Here is an 18,727-nt window from a genome sequence, read left to right on the forward strand (position 1 = left end):
AACTTTATTTTAACATTACTTAATAAATATATGTATATAATATTTGATTAATTAACTTAATTTAAATATGAAGATTTACTTTATAAGTTTCTCGGATCAATCTCCTCTCTCACTGACACACTCCTTCAACCTTTCTTTCGAATCTGAAATCATTATTTGTTAGAGTCCTGATTTCAAACAAACTTTCCATTAATATTATTATTAAACACACTCACACATTTTAACACACATAAATGTGTATTCATATAACAATATAAATAAATTAAATTATTTAAACCATAAATTACCTTACAAACCTTAGGCTGCCTTGCCTTAACCTCACACATGGTCAAAGGCCTTCCTTCCCACAAAATGAGAGCTTCCTCCACTTTGCTTTTGAGATTTTAATAGCTTCAATCTTGTTTACGCTCGGTTAACAACCCTATCTCACACATGGGAGCTCCACTCTTCTTCTTTCTTTTGTCGTCAGTCACATGGCCCTACCCAACAGTACACGTGCCTCCCTTTGATCTCGGCTTGATCTAGAGCCGCACGCGAGGCTCTTCTTGCTCTCGCAAGAACAGCGAGTCTTCTTCTTCTGCACAGGAACACGACAGGACGTCTTCTACCCTAACTTCACGCACGATACCGCGAGATCCCCGCTTCCCTACTTCTCCTTTGGTTGCAGTTAGTCTTAATAAAGCATGGGCACGAGTCTTCCTTCGTGTCTTCTTTGATCTTGTGCGACTTCCGCAATAGCCAAGTCTTCTTCTTCCTCTTCTTCCTCAGTGCACACGCGAGCACTACACTATTTAAACTCATTGTTCTTCTCCTTCCCTTTCTGATTCCTCTCTCTCTCTCTCTCTCTCTCTCTCTCTATCGCTCTTCGTTCGCTCTGTGACGGTTAAGAGGGAAGAATGATAGAGTGATGCCCTCCTCCTCTCGACTTCACTTAATGAATCGTCCAAAAGGTTTGATTTATTATTATTGTTATTATTATTATTATTATTATTATTATTATTATATATTTTTATTCTTTTATCCTTTTATTTAGAATTCAGTTATTAAATGGTCCACATGATAGCGGCGAGAATCCACTAGCCACTGACTAAACTGCAATGTGGAAGTAAGTAATTAGAGTGCATGGTGCACGTTACGACAGTTAAACATAAATCAAGATCATTTGTCTTCTTTAGAATCATCAAAATTAATAGCATACATGATTTGATGCAATTTTAAGATTATTTTGTCATCCATGTGGAGCCTAAAAATTTTTTCCCAGAAAAAATTTAATTGTTTGTGAAGAAATTTGTATTTTTCATATAACATAGATTTAAAAATAACTAAAAACTCATGTATTTGTCAATCAAAAAGGACTGAAATCTGGCAGCTAAATTAGGAGTTTTCTATAACTAGGAGCTTCCTTATTTAAATTATTTTCAATATCTTTATTCTGATTTATTTCCTTTTTAACTGAATATTTAGATTAGAAATATGCATTATTAAGTTACCTAAAATAGATTATACAAAATATTTTGTACCTAAAATAGATCGTAAGATTATTATTTAATGGAATGAAAGCAAAGGGAAAAGGCATTGAGCCTTTTCAAGATTCAACCTATATTTTCCAAAATTTTGACATGGTATCAGAGCCAAATTTTTGCCCTAACCACCGATAGTCATTGGAGGACCATCAAGACTCCCTTCCAGCCGGTCTTCTTGCGGGACGGAAAGGGAGGAACTATTTCTTCTGTAGAGACCATAGTAAGTCGGCTGCTGGCATCCTCATGCGCCACATCACCGAACTTTGCCCACGCCTGACGCTCTAGATCACGCTTGCTAAGCCTCGCGCGCGCAAGCTTGCGGATGTGTGTCGCGGTCATGATCTTAACCTTGTTTCCATCATCGTTGAACTTGTACTCAATCACCTTCTTCATGCTGTTCTCATCAGGTCCAATTACCATCCTCGACGGAAGAAAGAATTACATGTCTTCAGCGTCATATATGAAAACAACTGAAATTCTATCTATAAGTAGCTCTCATATTGTAAATAATTATAATTGATGTTATTTTAACTTTTAAAATTATAAATAGCAATAGATTTTGAAATAATCTTGCGATGAGAATAACTATTGATGCCTTTTTTTTTACCTTTCGCCTGCACATGCCAGTATTGTAAATAAAATTAATCTAACATGTATTTATATTTAATAAATATGACATTAAAATCAAGTTTCATTTTGTCGACTATTTTAACTATAATCATATTATTGATTACAACATTAGCAACTCATATTTTGTCAACACTTTCATTAAAGATTCCAAGTGTCATAGCAATAGTGTTCGTTGCTATATAATTTGTTAAAAACTGTGGGATGCTAGGAACTGTGTGAAGTGTAACTTTATCTTTATCAATAGGCAAAACTTAATCAATTCTAACTATAGAAAGCAACAATTGTAAGTAATTTATACCTTGGCTGATCCGTCCAAAATTTTTGGTGCAAATACTCTAGTTAGCTGGTTAAATATCCCTAACTTAGTATAAATAAATAAACATGAATTTATATCTTCTTGCGCCATGACTCCTTCCAAAAAAATATCAGAGAATTTCCTCTTTTGGTGGGGTCATAAAAATTGAGTACGGTAAGGTTATTTTTCCATTCAATAAATTTCTTAGTAAGGTGCCCCAATTGAAAGATGAGCTCCTGAGGCTATATTTGGGGAGTGAGTACTGCACTTTGGCAAGTATTCATAATCTTATCATAGAAAAGAACGGGATGGATGGTATTAAAATTATTACTAATGATAAGTCATGCAAGTTGGATATTTTAGCCTCAGGTGCTAAAATTCATATTGCCTTTGCTAATTGTTTTTATAAAACTAATCTTATTAATCACAAATGCCCAAGCTAATAGTTATTTAAAAATTAATCTTATTAATCATAAAACTAATTAGGTTGTCATCTTTTTATTAAATCTTTAAGCTAAGACAACTGAACTTTCTAGAGGGGCACTCTAGCGAGTCTGCTTAAGGGTATTATTGGCCTGCGTAAAATTAATAATGCTTACTATTTTTATTGACGTATTTGGCCATGTGTTGGCATTTAAGTCCTACAATTATATGTCAATTGATGCAATTATTTAGAGGACTCAGCTAGAATTTATCCATTATGGCATTGCATTATTGCTCAATGTTTATTTATGTTTTCTATTGACCCTATGGCTATCCTTACCTGCCCTATAATTATTAGACTTGAAAAATGATGTGCCAACAAAATTTATTCTGTTAAGTTTAGGTATTTGATGCTTGGGAGTTGTGTGGATGATGTGGAGCGCTCCATGCTGGGTGCCCGTGATTGCAGAAAATTGAATCAATATTTTTTTTTTCCAATTCGTTTCCTCCTTTTATTTCCTTCATTTCAAGTAAATTCATATATTCCATTTTTCGTGAGTTTTCTGTGAGGACAACCATCAACGACTACGACTTTCCATTTCTAGGGTTGTATCCTCGGGCAAGTGGTGCTCGGACTGCATCTTGTTCTAAGATGGCCACTATCCTCGACTTTCCCTTCCTCCACATCCTTCCCTCCAGTTCCATTGTCGCCGTACTTGCCGCAGCCACCCCTAAAAACAGCCCTCTTTGGCTATTTTTCTGCATTCCACCCTTTTCCAGCCGCCTTCCCTTTCCACCTTTTCCAGTTGCCTTCACTTTCCACCTCACTGCCGTTCCAACCATTCTGAACCACTTCTCTATCACCTAGCCGCTGCCCCAACCCTCCCGCGCCAGCTCCCTGCCACTTAGGGTCCGTTTGGAGCCGCTTATTTCGTGCGGTGTGGCCCCAGACCGCGAAGTTTAATTTTATTTTCGTTTGGATGCCACGTTCGCGGCCGCCTACCGCTAAATTAGACGAAACTTGGGTTGCGAGATCAACCCCGTAGCCCCGTGTATGATCTAAAAAAACCTCCATTGCTTCGCGCTGAGAAGCATGTTGGTGGTGTTGAGCTCGTCGAACCTCCACACCCTTGAAGCGGCTGCGGATAGATCCCACCCCTCCAATAGTGTCCTTCGGCTCACTCCAGAAGAGGCCATAACCATGCCGCTGGCTCTACTGCTTCGTAGCAGCGAGGCCGTAACAACAACAGAAAAGTTACATCTAATTGGTGTAGGGAGGAGGCCATGAGATAAAACCAAAGAAAACTTTTTCGAGAAGGAGACGATATAAGAAGAAGAGAGAAGCAAGAGAGAGGAGGAAATGGCCTCCATTAACGGACAAAAAAGAGCTCAGATCCTCTGAGGTGCTCAGAGATAGCAATTGCCCTTACGCTTTGAGAGTTGTAGCAAGGTTAGCCTTTTAACCTGCCTTAAGACATACAAGCAAAATTTACATACGCAACTTCTATACTTGTCACACACCTAAATTTATATTTTTACAGGTACAACATTTTCTTCTATGTTTAAGTAGATATATGAAAAAGTGAATTATATTTTTCATAGGTAGTGTTTTAGATGTAAAAATCAAAGTTTAGATAAAAAATAAGTACATACTTAACAATAAGGCGCTATATATATATATATATATATGTAAATTCTCCATAATTTTTTCCTCTTTCTTTTTTTAACGATATGGTTTTAGAGGGCACTCTAGATGGTCTTTTTTGGATTTTTTTTTTAAATATATGGTGAGGTGTTTATATAGATTTTTTACCATTCTGAAGTTAATGTTTGCTTCTGAAGTATCTAATATAAGACTAGAACAGTTTTGTTACAAACAACATTACTAAACAGAGGCAGAGCGATCAGTTGTCCAGAGACTGTCACACAGTTGTTTTCACACAGCTGCAAAAAACAACCAGCCAGCTTCCCCGCAACAGCTTCCCCGCAGCAACTTCCTGGGGCAGCTAAAGCTACACCTGCCCCAAATAGAACCTTATCCACTGTCTCAACCACTTGAAACCCCCTCCCCGCAGCCAAAACAAGGGCAGAGTGACTACAAAACAGAGGCAGAGTGATCATTTGTCCAAAAACAACTGTCACATAGTTGTTTTCACATATCTGTAACAAATAACCAGCCAGCTTCCCCACAGCAACTTCCTGGGACAGCTAAGCTGCAGCTGCCCCAAACAAAGCCTTATCCATTGTCTCAGCCACTCGGAACCCCCTCCCCGCAGCCTAGGTGTTGTTCTAGGCGTCAAAAACGCTTCTAATCGCTGTTTTCCCGCTCTCTAGCCTATCCATCCACGTGTTGTTGTCCTAGACAGTGAATATATACTACTTCCCTACAGTGTCACCCGCTGCTCCACATTCCCTACCTTGTCGCCATCTTCTCAAGCCGTAACCGACCACAACCACTCCTGGATCAACCCCATAACAAGTGTCTGTGTCGTATCATTTATTTTTTTCCATTTCCACTTGTTGCTTATATTTGCCTATTGGCTTTTTTAAGTAATATTTTTTATTTATTTATTGTTCTTTGGGTCAACTCCAGTATCAGGGGATTTCACTTCATTATGGATTCAAATGCATTGTTGGTGTTTTGCTCCAATCAATTGTACTATCAAGTTATTGGTAGTTGGAAACAAGTGGTCCTTGAACCAATCTTGTTCCCTCAAATACCTGAAGTCCATATGTGGATCCTTCTCGGTTGCTTTCTTGTTGCTTTTGTAATATATTGATCTCGATTTTAAAGTCTATCAACTTGTCAAAAATCCTACTGCTTTATATGTTTTTAAAATATTTAAAAAAGCTTTAAATAAGAACCCTACTCAAATAAAAATAAGATATTAAAATTCATTACGCATAGGAACCAATTGAGTACTTCTGTAAAAGCTCTTGAATAAAACAAATAAGATTTATTATTATTATTAGTTTTTTTTAAATAAAGATAAATAATATTCTTTTAGAAGTGCCATTCACCGAAAGTTGAAAACCAAGCTGAAAATAAATTTAGGAAGAAGGGATAGACAAAAAATGACTTCTCAAAAGCAGTGAAAAAAAATTACATGAAATTAAGTTAACACCTCAAGTAGAACACCAAAGATGTTTCTGAAATTTTTTTAATTGCAGAATAACATTCTCCATCAATCACGGGATATGTCCTCGCATTAATAACAGCAGCTTCTTGGACTAATGTCAAAAATCCTAGACAATATTTTGTAGTATTTGCAGGCATATCATTTCAAGATTTCAAAACAAAAACTAAAACAATTATAATCAATGAATATATTATTGAAGGGTTTTCCACCTTTTCATGTTTAGAATATAAAAAACTAATGATCGATGGAATTCTAACAAAGCTATAGAAGCAAAGCCAGAGAAACAGACCTGCAGCTGAGATATCATATACAACAACAACAAGCCTTTATCCCACGCTACATGAATTTTTTTTCTCTATTGTGCTCTATTTAGTGTTATATTTTCATTTAATTCTAATAAATTAAGATTATTTTTTATACAATATGTCCAAGTCTTTTTAGGTCTATCTCTGCTATACTTAACATAAGTCGAATAAAAAATATCTACTCTCCTAACCAGATCATCAGTTGGACACCGTTTAATGTGACCAAACTATCTAAGACAACTATCTCTAATCTTGTCATCTTGTCAATCAGTGAAGCTACACCAACCCTTTCACAAAAACATTTGTTTCACATTGTCTCTAAGTGTCAAACCACTCATCTACCTAAACATTCTCATCTCAAAAACACTTAACTTAGTTTTATGGTTCTCTTAAAGCCAACATTTTGCGCCATAAAGAATTGCAGGCCTCACAACTATCTTATAAAATTTTCCTTTAGGTCTAAGCGGTACTGTTCTATCACCCAATAGGCACAATGAATTCCTCTGCAACCACCAACAACTTGAATTCTACTAAAAACATCCCTATCAATATGACCGTCACTTGGAACAATAGAACCGAGATATCTAAAACAATCACATATTTTAATGATTTGATTACCCATAGTTATAACTCTACCACTAAATCTACTACTATTAAAATTACATTCCATGCATTCAATTTTAGAACCCAAATGAAAAGGAAAATTTAACCAGTCATACTACAATTCAAGTTGTTCAAAGTATGGCCCTGAAACATAAATAGAATTAGATCTGAAACAAGAAAATAGCATTTTACCTGTAGCAAATAAGACAGTGTCAGCCACAATGACATCTCCATGGTCCGTCAAAACTCTAATGCCGTCTTCTGTTTTACTCAACTGAAATTCCATAGAAATTTTAGATATAGGATGCTCGATATGAGGAAGAAACCAGCAGGAAAATAAAAGATTTGTTGGAAAAAATCCTTCTTGGAAACAATTTACCTCCTGTAAATTCTTTCCAGGGTGCAATTTAATTCCCCTTCCTTCAAGATTTTTAGCAACCACTGCTCTCATTTCATCATCAAAACCCCTAAGCAAATTTAATGCATTATATAAAACAAAGAGATCACTAAGTAATGCCAGGATCACTTAACAAGAATATTGATAAAATGAAAAACCTACAACACAAGATGAGAATGAAGTGATAACTCTAGCAACAAAACTCCTAAATCTTGTTTAGTCCGCTGCCTGCTTCATCCTTGCAGCGATCCCCGCACACTCTCGTGAGCATCTCACATCTACTTGCATCCATGTGGAACCCCTCAGCATACCCTCATGGCATCCCCGCTCTCCCTCATAAAAAAATATTACCTCCGGACTCCGCACGAAGAGTTATATGTGGAGTCCAATGAGAAGAAGCAAACGGAGCAGGGGGGACCCACTACCCAAAAAAATTAAAAAAAATGCTTATTTCGCGTGACGCGGTCCGAATCCAACCCCAAAAATTGAAGTGACTTTTGGTCCAAAGCGAATCCCGTCAAAAGTGATTTTTAGCATTTTTATGCTCCAGCCAGTCCGCAAAAGCATATTTTGTAACTTTTGGTTGTCTTTGCGTTGGGTTCCGAGCAGGTGTGATGAATTTCTCTGATGACGAAGAAATATTAATGATAAAATCAGAGAATAATGTCAACCAGTTTCAATCGCATGTGAGTTTAGTTTAGTTTTATTTTGGTTTGAGTTTGTATTGTTGTGTTATCCTGGTTCTAGTTGGTTTTTGGTAAGTTTTTTAGTTTCTAGTTAGTGTAGTGTTAAGTTGGTGTTATGAGGGTGTATAGGTTTGTTATTTTGGTTTAACGTTTAGGATTACTATAGTGTTAGGGCTGGTTTTTATGGTGTTAGTTTAGTGTTATCTTTCTATGTTGTTGGTGTTATGAAAATGTTATTGTAATGTTATGGTTTAGGGTTTAAGGATTGTATTGTTCTAGTGATATTATTGTTGAATTATTATTGTATTATTATCGAGTTATTGTTGTGTTATTGTGGTGTTATTGTAATGTTATTGTTGTGTTATTGTTGTGTTGGTATGAGTGTGTTGTAATTGCGGTGTTATTGTAATGTTATTGTTGTGTTATTGTTGTGTTTGTAATGTGTTGGTATGAGTGTGTTGTAATTGCGGCCTATTAGTGTTTTTATGGTGGTGTTAGTGTGGTGTGACCGATGTGTTATTATGTTGTTAGTGTAGTTTTTCATGGTATTATTGTGATGTTTGTTTTATATCTGAACATCGTTAAATTGATGTACTAATGTGCAGTCTGGAAATATGAGCAATGATCCAACACAGAGATGTTTCTTTGCACCGCTGTTCACAATGATCAAGAAACATATGAAAGCTATTGTTCTTATGCACATCATGTAAAATTTACTGTTAGGAAGAGCTATAACAGCTATTTGTCAAACTCTAAGAAGATTAAAACCAAAGATTTTATTTATGGAAATGCTGGCTACAATAAGGAGTCAAACTTCAATACGATGAAATTTAAAAAAATAGACACGAAGACTGGGAGTCAAATCATGGTTAGATATGTCGTTGATGTAAAAGAAAATTGCACAGTGAAAAAATTCATTTAAAATCATAACCATCACTAGCAAAACATCCTCTTTGGAGCGGGTTTTTTGTCCGATGAGTCAAAATCATAACCATCACTAGCAAAACATCCTCTTTGCAGCGGGTTTTTTGTCCGATGAGTCCAATTCTTTCATTTGGTTATTCAAAGCATTTATCCGAATAATGGGTGATAATCATCCAATGACAATCTTAACCGATCAGGATTAAGCGATGGAACGAGTCATTGAAGATTGTCTTCCACAGACACGGCACAGATTATGTCAATGACATATATACATAAAATTCCCTTCAAAAGTATAATGTGATGTGGGTGTCAAGAGTGTGGGTGATCTCTTTTACAAATGCATGAGCAAGTGTGATTCCGAAGAGAATTTTGAAAATAATTGAGCCACAATGATTGAGAAAAAGAATCTACACAGCGTGGGGTTAAATGACATGTACAAGATCAGACATAAATGGTCGACAACCTTCAATAAAGAAATATTTGACATGAGAATATTATCAACACAAAGAAATGAGTCCACAAATAATATATGTCGCGGTGTTTCCAAGCCTACTAGCTCTCTCGTTGATTGAGCTATAGGCTTGACGTAGGAATGAAAAGGATGAAGATTTCAAAGTGATCAATTTGTCACTACGCTCGTGGTAAAAGTTAACTTAGTCTTGAGACAAGTTGCCGCATTTTATTCGAGAAAGTTTTACTCAATGTTTTAGTAAGAGCTATTGGATGAACTATGTAGACTTACAGTTAAATTCTTCGCAGAGGGTGACTAAGAATATTATGTAAGAAATTTGGATAATCAAGAGACAAACAAACACTGGATTGTGAAACTTGAAAAAGTCAATTTTGAGGTCACTTGCAGTTACAAAAAGTTTGAAATAATGATGTTATTATGTTCTCACTTTCTGTATGTGTTTAATGTGACTAAAATAAAGCTGATTCCTGACAAATATTTGTTAATGTGATGGTCTGTTCATGCTAAAAGGGACATGTAAAACAGCTTTCGTTACGAACATCTGAAGGAATCTCACAAAAGCAACAGTTTGCATACCAACTTATTAATAAAGCATAAGGAAATGAAACAACCGAGCAAATGCTTTGGAAAACATTAAAACATCTCTTTGGAGATTTTGATGATGCATTAGCTAGAAAACCAGATCAAACAAAGAAAAAAACAAAGAAGAGAAAAATGCCAAATACCCAATTCAATTTTAATGACCCAACAAAGATGAGACCGAAAGAAGTTTCTACATCTAAGTTGAAAGGTTATTGGGAGAAAAATAGGAGATGAAAATGTATATATTTCAACAAGATAAACTGTTTTAATCTATCCATTATTGTCTTTCTCTGACCTAGAGCACTGCATTTACGAAAACATCAAGAAGCATCAACAAGTCGATAACCCGATATTCCTTGCAAGACATTCAGTTGAAATGTCAAATTGTATCGGCCAGGTATATAAATAAAATTCAGTGACATATAACAAAAAATTAAGTAGCATTAGCATGTGTTTTTTTTAATCAAAATCTTTTCTCAAACAATTTCACTTCTAATTTTTTCATTATGACAGAAATATGATGCATCTCAACCAACAAGAGTATATGTCAGACTATTTATGGATTCAATAAGTGAGTTATATTTGTAATATTAACGAGTTAATGTGGTTCATTAACAGTTCTGACATGTTCGTATGATTCATTAACTTTATTGTTGATTAATATAATCATTTTATTAAATAATTGAGTGATTTATTTGATTCAATCATTGATCGATGAATGTATTCAATGATTGAGTAACACATGAATAAGAGAATAATAAAACATTTATAACACATCAATCCACTTCAATACACCACAAAAACACAACAATAACACAATAATAACACATTACTAACTTCATATCACGCTTATTTGAGTAACATATGAATAAGACAATAATAAAACCTCTATAACACCTCAATTCACCTTAATACCACATCAATACACTACAATAACACAACAATAAACCTCACTTTACTCGATACCACATCTATTTGAGTTACACATGAATAAGACAATAATAAAAACTCTATAACACTTCAATGCCCCTTAATACCACCTTATAAGACAATAATAAAAACTCTATAACACCTCAATGCCCCTTAATACCACATTAATACACCACAATAACACAACAATAACATAATAATAACATAACAATAACACATGAACAACACATTAAGAGAATATTCCCCTTGTTATACCGCGGAAACATTGGAATATTCCCCATGCGTTATATCTGTGCATTGATATGAGGCATGTTCCCCTTACAGCGCATTATAACACATGAGAAGATTCTCATAATGCAGTGATATAACACGTGGGGAATATTTCACTAACGATGCGATATAATACGGGGAAGATCCCCATAACGCAGCGATATAACGCCAGAGGAATATTCCCCTAAAACCGCATTATAACACAGGGAAGATTCTCAGAACGCACAAATATAACACATAGGGAATATTCCCTTGTTTTTATGGTATAGCAAGAGGAATATTGTCTTAATGTGTTTTTCAAGTGTTATTGTTTTGTTATTATTGTGTTATTGTGATGTATTGAGGTAGTATTAAGATACATTGAGGTGTTATAGAGTTTTTATTATTGTCTTATTCATGTGTGACTCAAATAGATGAGATATTGAGTGAAGAGGGGTTTATTGTTGTGTGATTGTTTTGTTATTATTGTGTTATTATTGTGTTATTGTGGTGTATTGAGATGGTATTGAGGTGTTATTGAGGTTTTATTATTGTCTTCATGTGTTACTCAAATATGTGTGATATTGAGTTAGTGAGGTGTTATTGTTGTGTTATTTTTTGTTATTGTAGTGTGTTGAGGTAGTATTGAGGTAAATTGAGGTGTTATAAAGGTTTTATCATTGTCTTATTCATGTGTTACTCAATCATTGAATACATTAATCAATCAATGATTGAATCAAATGAATTGCCCAATTATTTAATAAAATGATTATATTAATTAACAAAAAGTTAATGAATCATATGAATATGTCAGCACTATTAATGAACCACATTAACTCATTAATATTACAAATATAGCTCACTTATTAAATCCATCAACAATCCGGTATATTCTCCTGTTGATTGAGATGCATCGTATTTATGTCATAATGGAAAAATTAGAAGTGAAATTTAAAAAAAAAAACACATGCTAATGTTACTTAATTTTCTGTTATATACTACTGAATTTTAATTGTATGCCTGGCTGATACAATCTGACATTTCAACTAAATTTGTCTCGCAAGGAATACCGAGTTCTCGTCTTGTTGATGTTTCTTGATCTTTTTCTAACATACAATGCTCTAGGTTAGAGAGAAAATAATGCATAAATTAAAATAACTTAACTTGTTAAAATATATATATTTTCGTCTCTTATTTTTCTCCTAATACCCTTTTAACCTAAATGTAGAAACTCTTTTCGGTCTCATCTTTGCTGGGTCATTCAAATTGAATTGGATATTTGATGTTTTTCTCTTCTTTATTTTTTTTTTTGCTTGATCTAATTTTACAGCTAATGCGTCATCAAGATCTCCAGAGAATTGTTTAAATGTTTCCCAAAGTATATGCTCGGTTGTTTCATTTTATTGTGCTTTATTAATGAGTTTGTATGCAAACTTATGAGCATGTAAGCGAAACAGTATGCCACTTGCAAAACCAGTGCTCATTTGAGATTCCTTCAGATGTTTGTAACCAAAGTTGTTATACATGTCTCTTTGAGCGTAAACAGACCATTGCATTAACAAAAAATTTTCAAGAATCAGCTTTATTTTAGTCACATTAAGCACGTACTGAGAGTGAGAACACAATAACACCATCATTTCAAACTTCTTGCAACTACAAGTGACCTCAGTATTGACTTTGTTAAGTTTCACAATCTAGTATTTATTTGTCCCTTGATTATCCAAATTCCTTATATAATATTTTGAGTCACTCTCGACGAAGAATTCAATTGTAAGTCCACAATGCCCATTCAATAACACTTGTTGGAACATTGAGTAAAAGTTTCTCAAATAAAATGTAACAGCTTGCCTCAAGACTAAGTCGGCTTTTACGATTAGCGTAATGACGGATTGATCACTTTTAAAGTCTTCGTCCTTCTCATTTTGTCGCCATGATTTAATTATAGTCTCAAGACCAACAAACCAATCAACGAGAGAGCTAGTAAGCTTGGAAACACCGTGACATTATTTGTAAACTCGCTTATTTGTGTTGATAATATTCTCATGTCAAATATTTTTTTATTGAAGGTTGTCAATCATTTATTTCTGATCTTGCACATTTCATTTAAGCACATGTTGATGAGTAAGTTCCCCTTCTTAATCATTGTAGCCCAACTATTTTCAAAATCTTTTTCGGAATCACACTTGCTTATGCATTTGTAAAAGATATCACCCACACCACAATGCACTTTTGAGCCCAACTATTTTCAAAATCTTTTTCGGAATCACACGTGTTTATGCATTTGTAAAAGATATCACCCACACTCTTAACACCCACACCACAATGCACTTTTGGAAGAAATTTCTTGTAGATATGTTATTGGCATAATCTGTGTCGTGTCTGTGGAAGACAATATTCAATGACTCGTGTCATCTCTTGATCCTGATTGCTGAAAATTTTCATTGGATGATTGTCACTCATTATTCGAATAAATGCTTTGAATAACCAAATAAAATAATTAATAGACTCATCGGACAAAAAACTCACTCCAAAGAGGACGTTTTGTTAATGGTGGTTCATCCCCACAAAAGGAGCGAAGTATAAATTATACTTATTTAATCTATAGCTTGTATAAAAAATTATTACATCCCAAAAACAATCATAATTAAGCATGGATAACTCATCGCTACAAATAAAGCTTGTGAGTCTACCACACTCATCGATTTCAAAATCTCAGACAAACATGGTATCCTCAGCTTGACTCTCCATAAACAACTATATTAGAAAATTGAGATCTTTTTGTTCTATTTTTTTACTTCTTTTTCTTCGAATAAAATTGAATGCATCTCTTCTCGTGCATTCTAGGTTCTCCACCAACCAACCTCTGTAGTTATAAAGTTATATGCATCTGTTATTATAATCCATGATTCTGTCATTGATCTCAGCACATATTTCTGATGAAACGAAGAAGATGCTTGTCACCGCTTTCGGCCAGAGGGTGGTTATGATTTTCAATGAATATCTTCCCTGTCCAATTTACTTCCACATAACCGGCTTATCTAACCATGGCTTCACACCCAATCCTCATGTCTGCTTTTTTAAACATCACCGTATTGAAGTTTGAGTCCTTGTAGTCAGCTTTTCCACAAATAAATCTTTGATTTTAATCTTCTTAGAATTTGACCAATAGCTGTTATGATCCTTTCTAATAGTAAATCATTCATGATGTGCATAAGCACAGTAGCTTTCATATGCTTCTTGATCATTGTAAACAGCGGAGTCAAGAAACATCTTTGCGATTGGATCATTGCTCATATTTCCAGACTGCACATTAGCATACCAATTTGACGATGATCAGATATAAAACAAACACCACAATAACACCACCGAAAACTACACTAACAGCATAATAACACATCGGTCAAATCATACTAACACCACCATAAAAACAATAATAGCACCGCAATTACAACACACTCATACCAACACAACTATAATAACACTACAATGAAACAACAATAAAATCACAATAACACCACAATAACACAATAATAACACGATAATAATACAACAATAATTCAAAAAAAATACCACTATAACAATATAATCCCTAGACCCTAAACCATAACACTACCATAACATCCTAATAACATCACCAACATAGAAAAATAACACTAGACTAACATCATAAAAATCAGCTCTAACATTATACTAATCCTAAATGCTAAACCAAAATAACAAACATATACACCACCATAACACCAACATAACACCACACTAACTATAAACTAAAAAACCTACCAAAAACTAACTAGAAGTAGGATAACACAACAATACAAAACTCAAACTAAAAAAAAATTTAAACTAAAATCACATCCAATTAAAATTGGTTAACATTATTTCTAATTTCATCACCAATATTTCATCATCGTCAGAGAATCCATCACATCTGCTCGGAACCCAGCGTAAAGACAACCTAAAGCGACGAAATGTGCTTTTACGGACAAACAAAAGCACAAAAATGCCAAAAATCACTTTTGGAGGGATTCACTTTGGACAAAAAGTCACTTTTTCGATTTTTGGGGTTGGATTCGGGCTGGGTCACGCTAAATAAGCATTTTATTATTTTTTTTGGGCAGTGGGTCCCCCCTGCTCTGTTGACTTTTCCTCATTGGACTCCGCATGCAACTCTTCGTGCGGAGTCTAGAGGTAATATTTTTTCCAGGGGAAGGAGATGGAATTATCCTCCACAGCTTGCGTCCGGAGTACGGACGCTATATTTTTTCCCGCAGAAGAGCAAGGAGAGGTCGTGTTGCTTGTAGAAAGCTCGATCAAGAGCCTGTAGAGGAAGGCGGACTCGTAGGATCCTTCTCGCGTGCATGAAGGGATCGACCGAACCGCTTTGGGCAGCAGTTTAAAAGGGTAAAATATTGCATTTTTTTAATTTATCAATTGTAATTTATTTAAATTAAGTTATTAAATATAATTATTAATTAAATTTAAGAGAAATTCTAATAATGATTCTTATAATTATAGGTGATTGATGAGAAAGCTAAAGGAGAAAAACTTCAAGTATAAAATTAAATTGTGAAAATTAATTAATCTTTTTCAAGTAATGTTAAAAAAAAGAAATTTAAAATACTCATTTAAAACCTGTTTATAATTAAGTTAAGTACGCAAAATGGAAAATTTGAGAAGCTTTACAAGCAATCGAAGGAAAAGGGGCTCGCACTCATCGGTCCTCAGCTTCGTCTGTGTTTTGTCTGTTCGCCTGTTTCGACATCGAGCTTTGAGTCTGTCAACTCACGTATTTAACGTCATCGGCTATTTCGACGCTGAGATTTTGTGCTCGCGTCTTCATCTTATGTCGGTTCGCTTATCTTATGTTCGCCTGCATCCCTCTCGGCTCGCTCGACTGTTTCGACGTCAGTTGACTCGCTTTTTCTAACTCTCTCACCTACTGCGCATACGGGGCGTCTTTGCAGGTGTGATGGCCCCGGACCGAACGTACGCTTCTGCACTTGCGAGTAATCACGCCTCAGGTTCAGAGCCCTTTCAAATTCAGTTCCTGATTTTCATATTGGCAAATCCTGCAATGCTCCTTAATCTTTCCACGACACCTTGAAAGTGGTGGCATTCACACTTTCATTAAAAAGCTTGGCAAAAAGAATGAGAAGCCTGCTGGAAACCAGTATTTTTGCGTCTTCTTGGCGTTTTGCTCTAGTGGAGAAATTCTTTTATGGTCACCCAAAACTTGGGATCATTCAGAAAGATTTTGATGCTATGAAGCTATTGTGTAGTTGGAATATTGGTTTACTTGACGGCCGACAGATACTTATTCAGTTATCTCACGATGTGAATTACACTCATATTTTTTCTCGTAAGGTAATCAAAATTGACAACCATTTTATGAAAATCCTGAAGTGAATCGTCGATTTTGATCCAAAAGCGGAGTCCCCTATCATTTCTGTTTGGATAAAGTTTTCGAGATTGAAACTACAGCTCTTCAACTTAGAAATTCTCCTCCTTAGCAACTGCTTAAGGTAAGTCTCTCAAATCTCCCAAGATTGATAATCCAACGCTTGTTGTCACCAGATCCTGACTTGTGTGTTAGTTGAGAAAGATATCACCCAACTAGCTCCGGATGAGGTATGGATTAAAACCACTCACAACGGGTATTGGTAAAAGGTTGAAATAGAACTACACCCTCCGTATTGCTATCATTGTAGTATGTTTGGTCACAGTTGCTATCACTTGTGTCCTCATCTAAGGCCGAATATTGCTAAAGATCAACAACATGTTCAAAAATCTATTCATACTGAATTGGGGGTGGACGACTTGCCACCTACCATCCCTGCTAAGAAGGTGCAACCCGACCCTCTTTCAAACACCACATATACCTCTGCTCATCTGACTGACGTTGATCTGGCTGACGTTGTTCCTGATGAAGAACATCATACCCAAGTCATTCTACCCCTAGACGCTCCAGCTGTTAGTTTGGAACATGGTACTTTGTAGTCCCATGAAACATCTCCCCATACTACAAGTATTGATCCACACGTGTCAATACCACTCATTTTTATTGAAGAAGACTCACTTACATGTCAAGACGCACGAGAGTGCTCCTTTGATCAAATAAGATATAAGCTGGTACAACAAGTAGTTGCTTCCAATGTTTAACAACCTACACATGCCCGACACACTTTTGACCAATCCACTGATCTGGTGAGCCAGTATTCAGATGAGGAATGGCAGATCTATTCCAAAAGGAAGAAGAATAGAGGACGATTCGAGCTCATGAACTTATTGGACGATACATTGGTTACTACTGGTAATGACACTCATTATACCAATTCGTTAGTTGACTCCTTTCCTAAAACTAATGGCAGAAGCAGAGCAAAATTGGGTCGCTCTCTAGCTTCTTGATTCTACGTGTTTTGACACTTATGATTTTTTTGGCTTTCATGTATTTTTCTATATTTTCTAATTTTGGAACCATTTGCATGTGGTTTTTACTGTGTGGATAGGGTGTCATGCTTTGGCCCTCTCATACAATTTATTTATATCTTTCTTTCTTTTTAATATATTAGTCTTTGGGCTTTCTCAAATATATATATAGCTAATACATATACATATATATGTATATTTATATGTGTCGCTTATGATGACTATTTGGTTGACAGTTGAGTTGTCAGTCGTGAGTCCACTAGGGTCACGAGTTTGAGTCCGCCTAAGTGCATCTGCTTTGCAATGCGTGACCAAGTGGATAGGCATAGAAGTTGGTTGGAGGATCTTATCATAGCCTCGGATAAATCTTTATAAAAAAACATGTATATTTATACATTTTTATAGATAAAGAAATAGCTAATTAAAAAGATAATTTATGAAACTAATGATAGAAAAATTAGAAACAATAGAAAAGAAGATTAGCACTGAACAAGAAGTCGATTACATTTAAATTGTTATTATAGGTGCACCTAAGGAGTTGACTGATTTGAGGAAAATGATAGTAGATGACACTGTTGGGGAGGGCAATATGTTTTTATTTTACAGCAGTTCTGTTGATTTACACATGTTTATACTGTTTCCCAACTTTTATTTTCAAAATGCAAAAATCCATATTTCCTTTTAAATGTTAAATGCATGTTTTCTTTTAATTGTTAAATGCAAAAATAAAAATAAATAAAATATTATATATACATGCATATGAGAGTCATTACTGGATTATACTGACATGAGAATGCAATGTACCCGTACACAATATGAAAATGAGAATGGAAACGAAAATGGAAATGGTTGCTTACGTTTATAGTGGATTGAAAAATGCTAAATATATATTTTTATAAAGTTACGTTTAAAAGGTGACTCCAAATTATGAAAATGTAACCTAAATAAAAGAAAGGAAACGACATTATTTTCTTAACTTCTCTCTTTTAATGCATAGTCTTTTACTTTTATTGTTCTCTAAAAAAATATTTTAAAAATATGAATTATAGTAATTTAGAAACAATTACCCACTGAGTAGACTAATATTTTTACACGAAAACCAGTTGTAGATTAGATGAATCCTAGAAAGTACGTGTACAGAC

At 34.9% G+C, this 18,727-nt stretch overlaps 1 protein-coding gene across 1 annotated transcript in view; it reads right to left on the reverse strand.

The window, feature by feature from the left end:
* Nucleotides 1–18,727, reverse strand: part of LOC110027635 (glutathione reductase, cytosolic) — a gene marked incomplete at its 3' end in the record, with an annotated part of 102,453 nt that overhangs the window by 28,964 nt on the left and 54,762 nt on the right. Inside the window, 2 exon segments of the mRNA XM_020729144.1 lie at nt 7,112–7,193; nt 7,299–7,386. Coding sequence (XP_020584803.1) covers nt 7,112–7,193; nt 7,299–7,386 — 170 coding nt within the window.

This window comes from Phalaenopsis equestris, unplaced genomic scaffold (assembly GCF_001263595.1).
Source record: "Phalaenopsis equestris unplaced genomic scaffold, ASM126359v1 Scaffold000434, whole genome shotgun sequence".
Classification (NCBI taxonomy): Eukaryota; Viridiplantae; Streptophyta; class Magnoliopsida; order Asparagales; family Orchidaceae; genus Phalaenopsis; species Phalaenopsis equestris.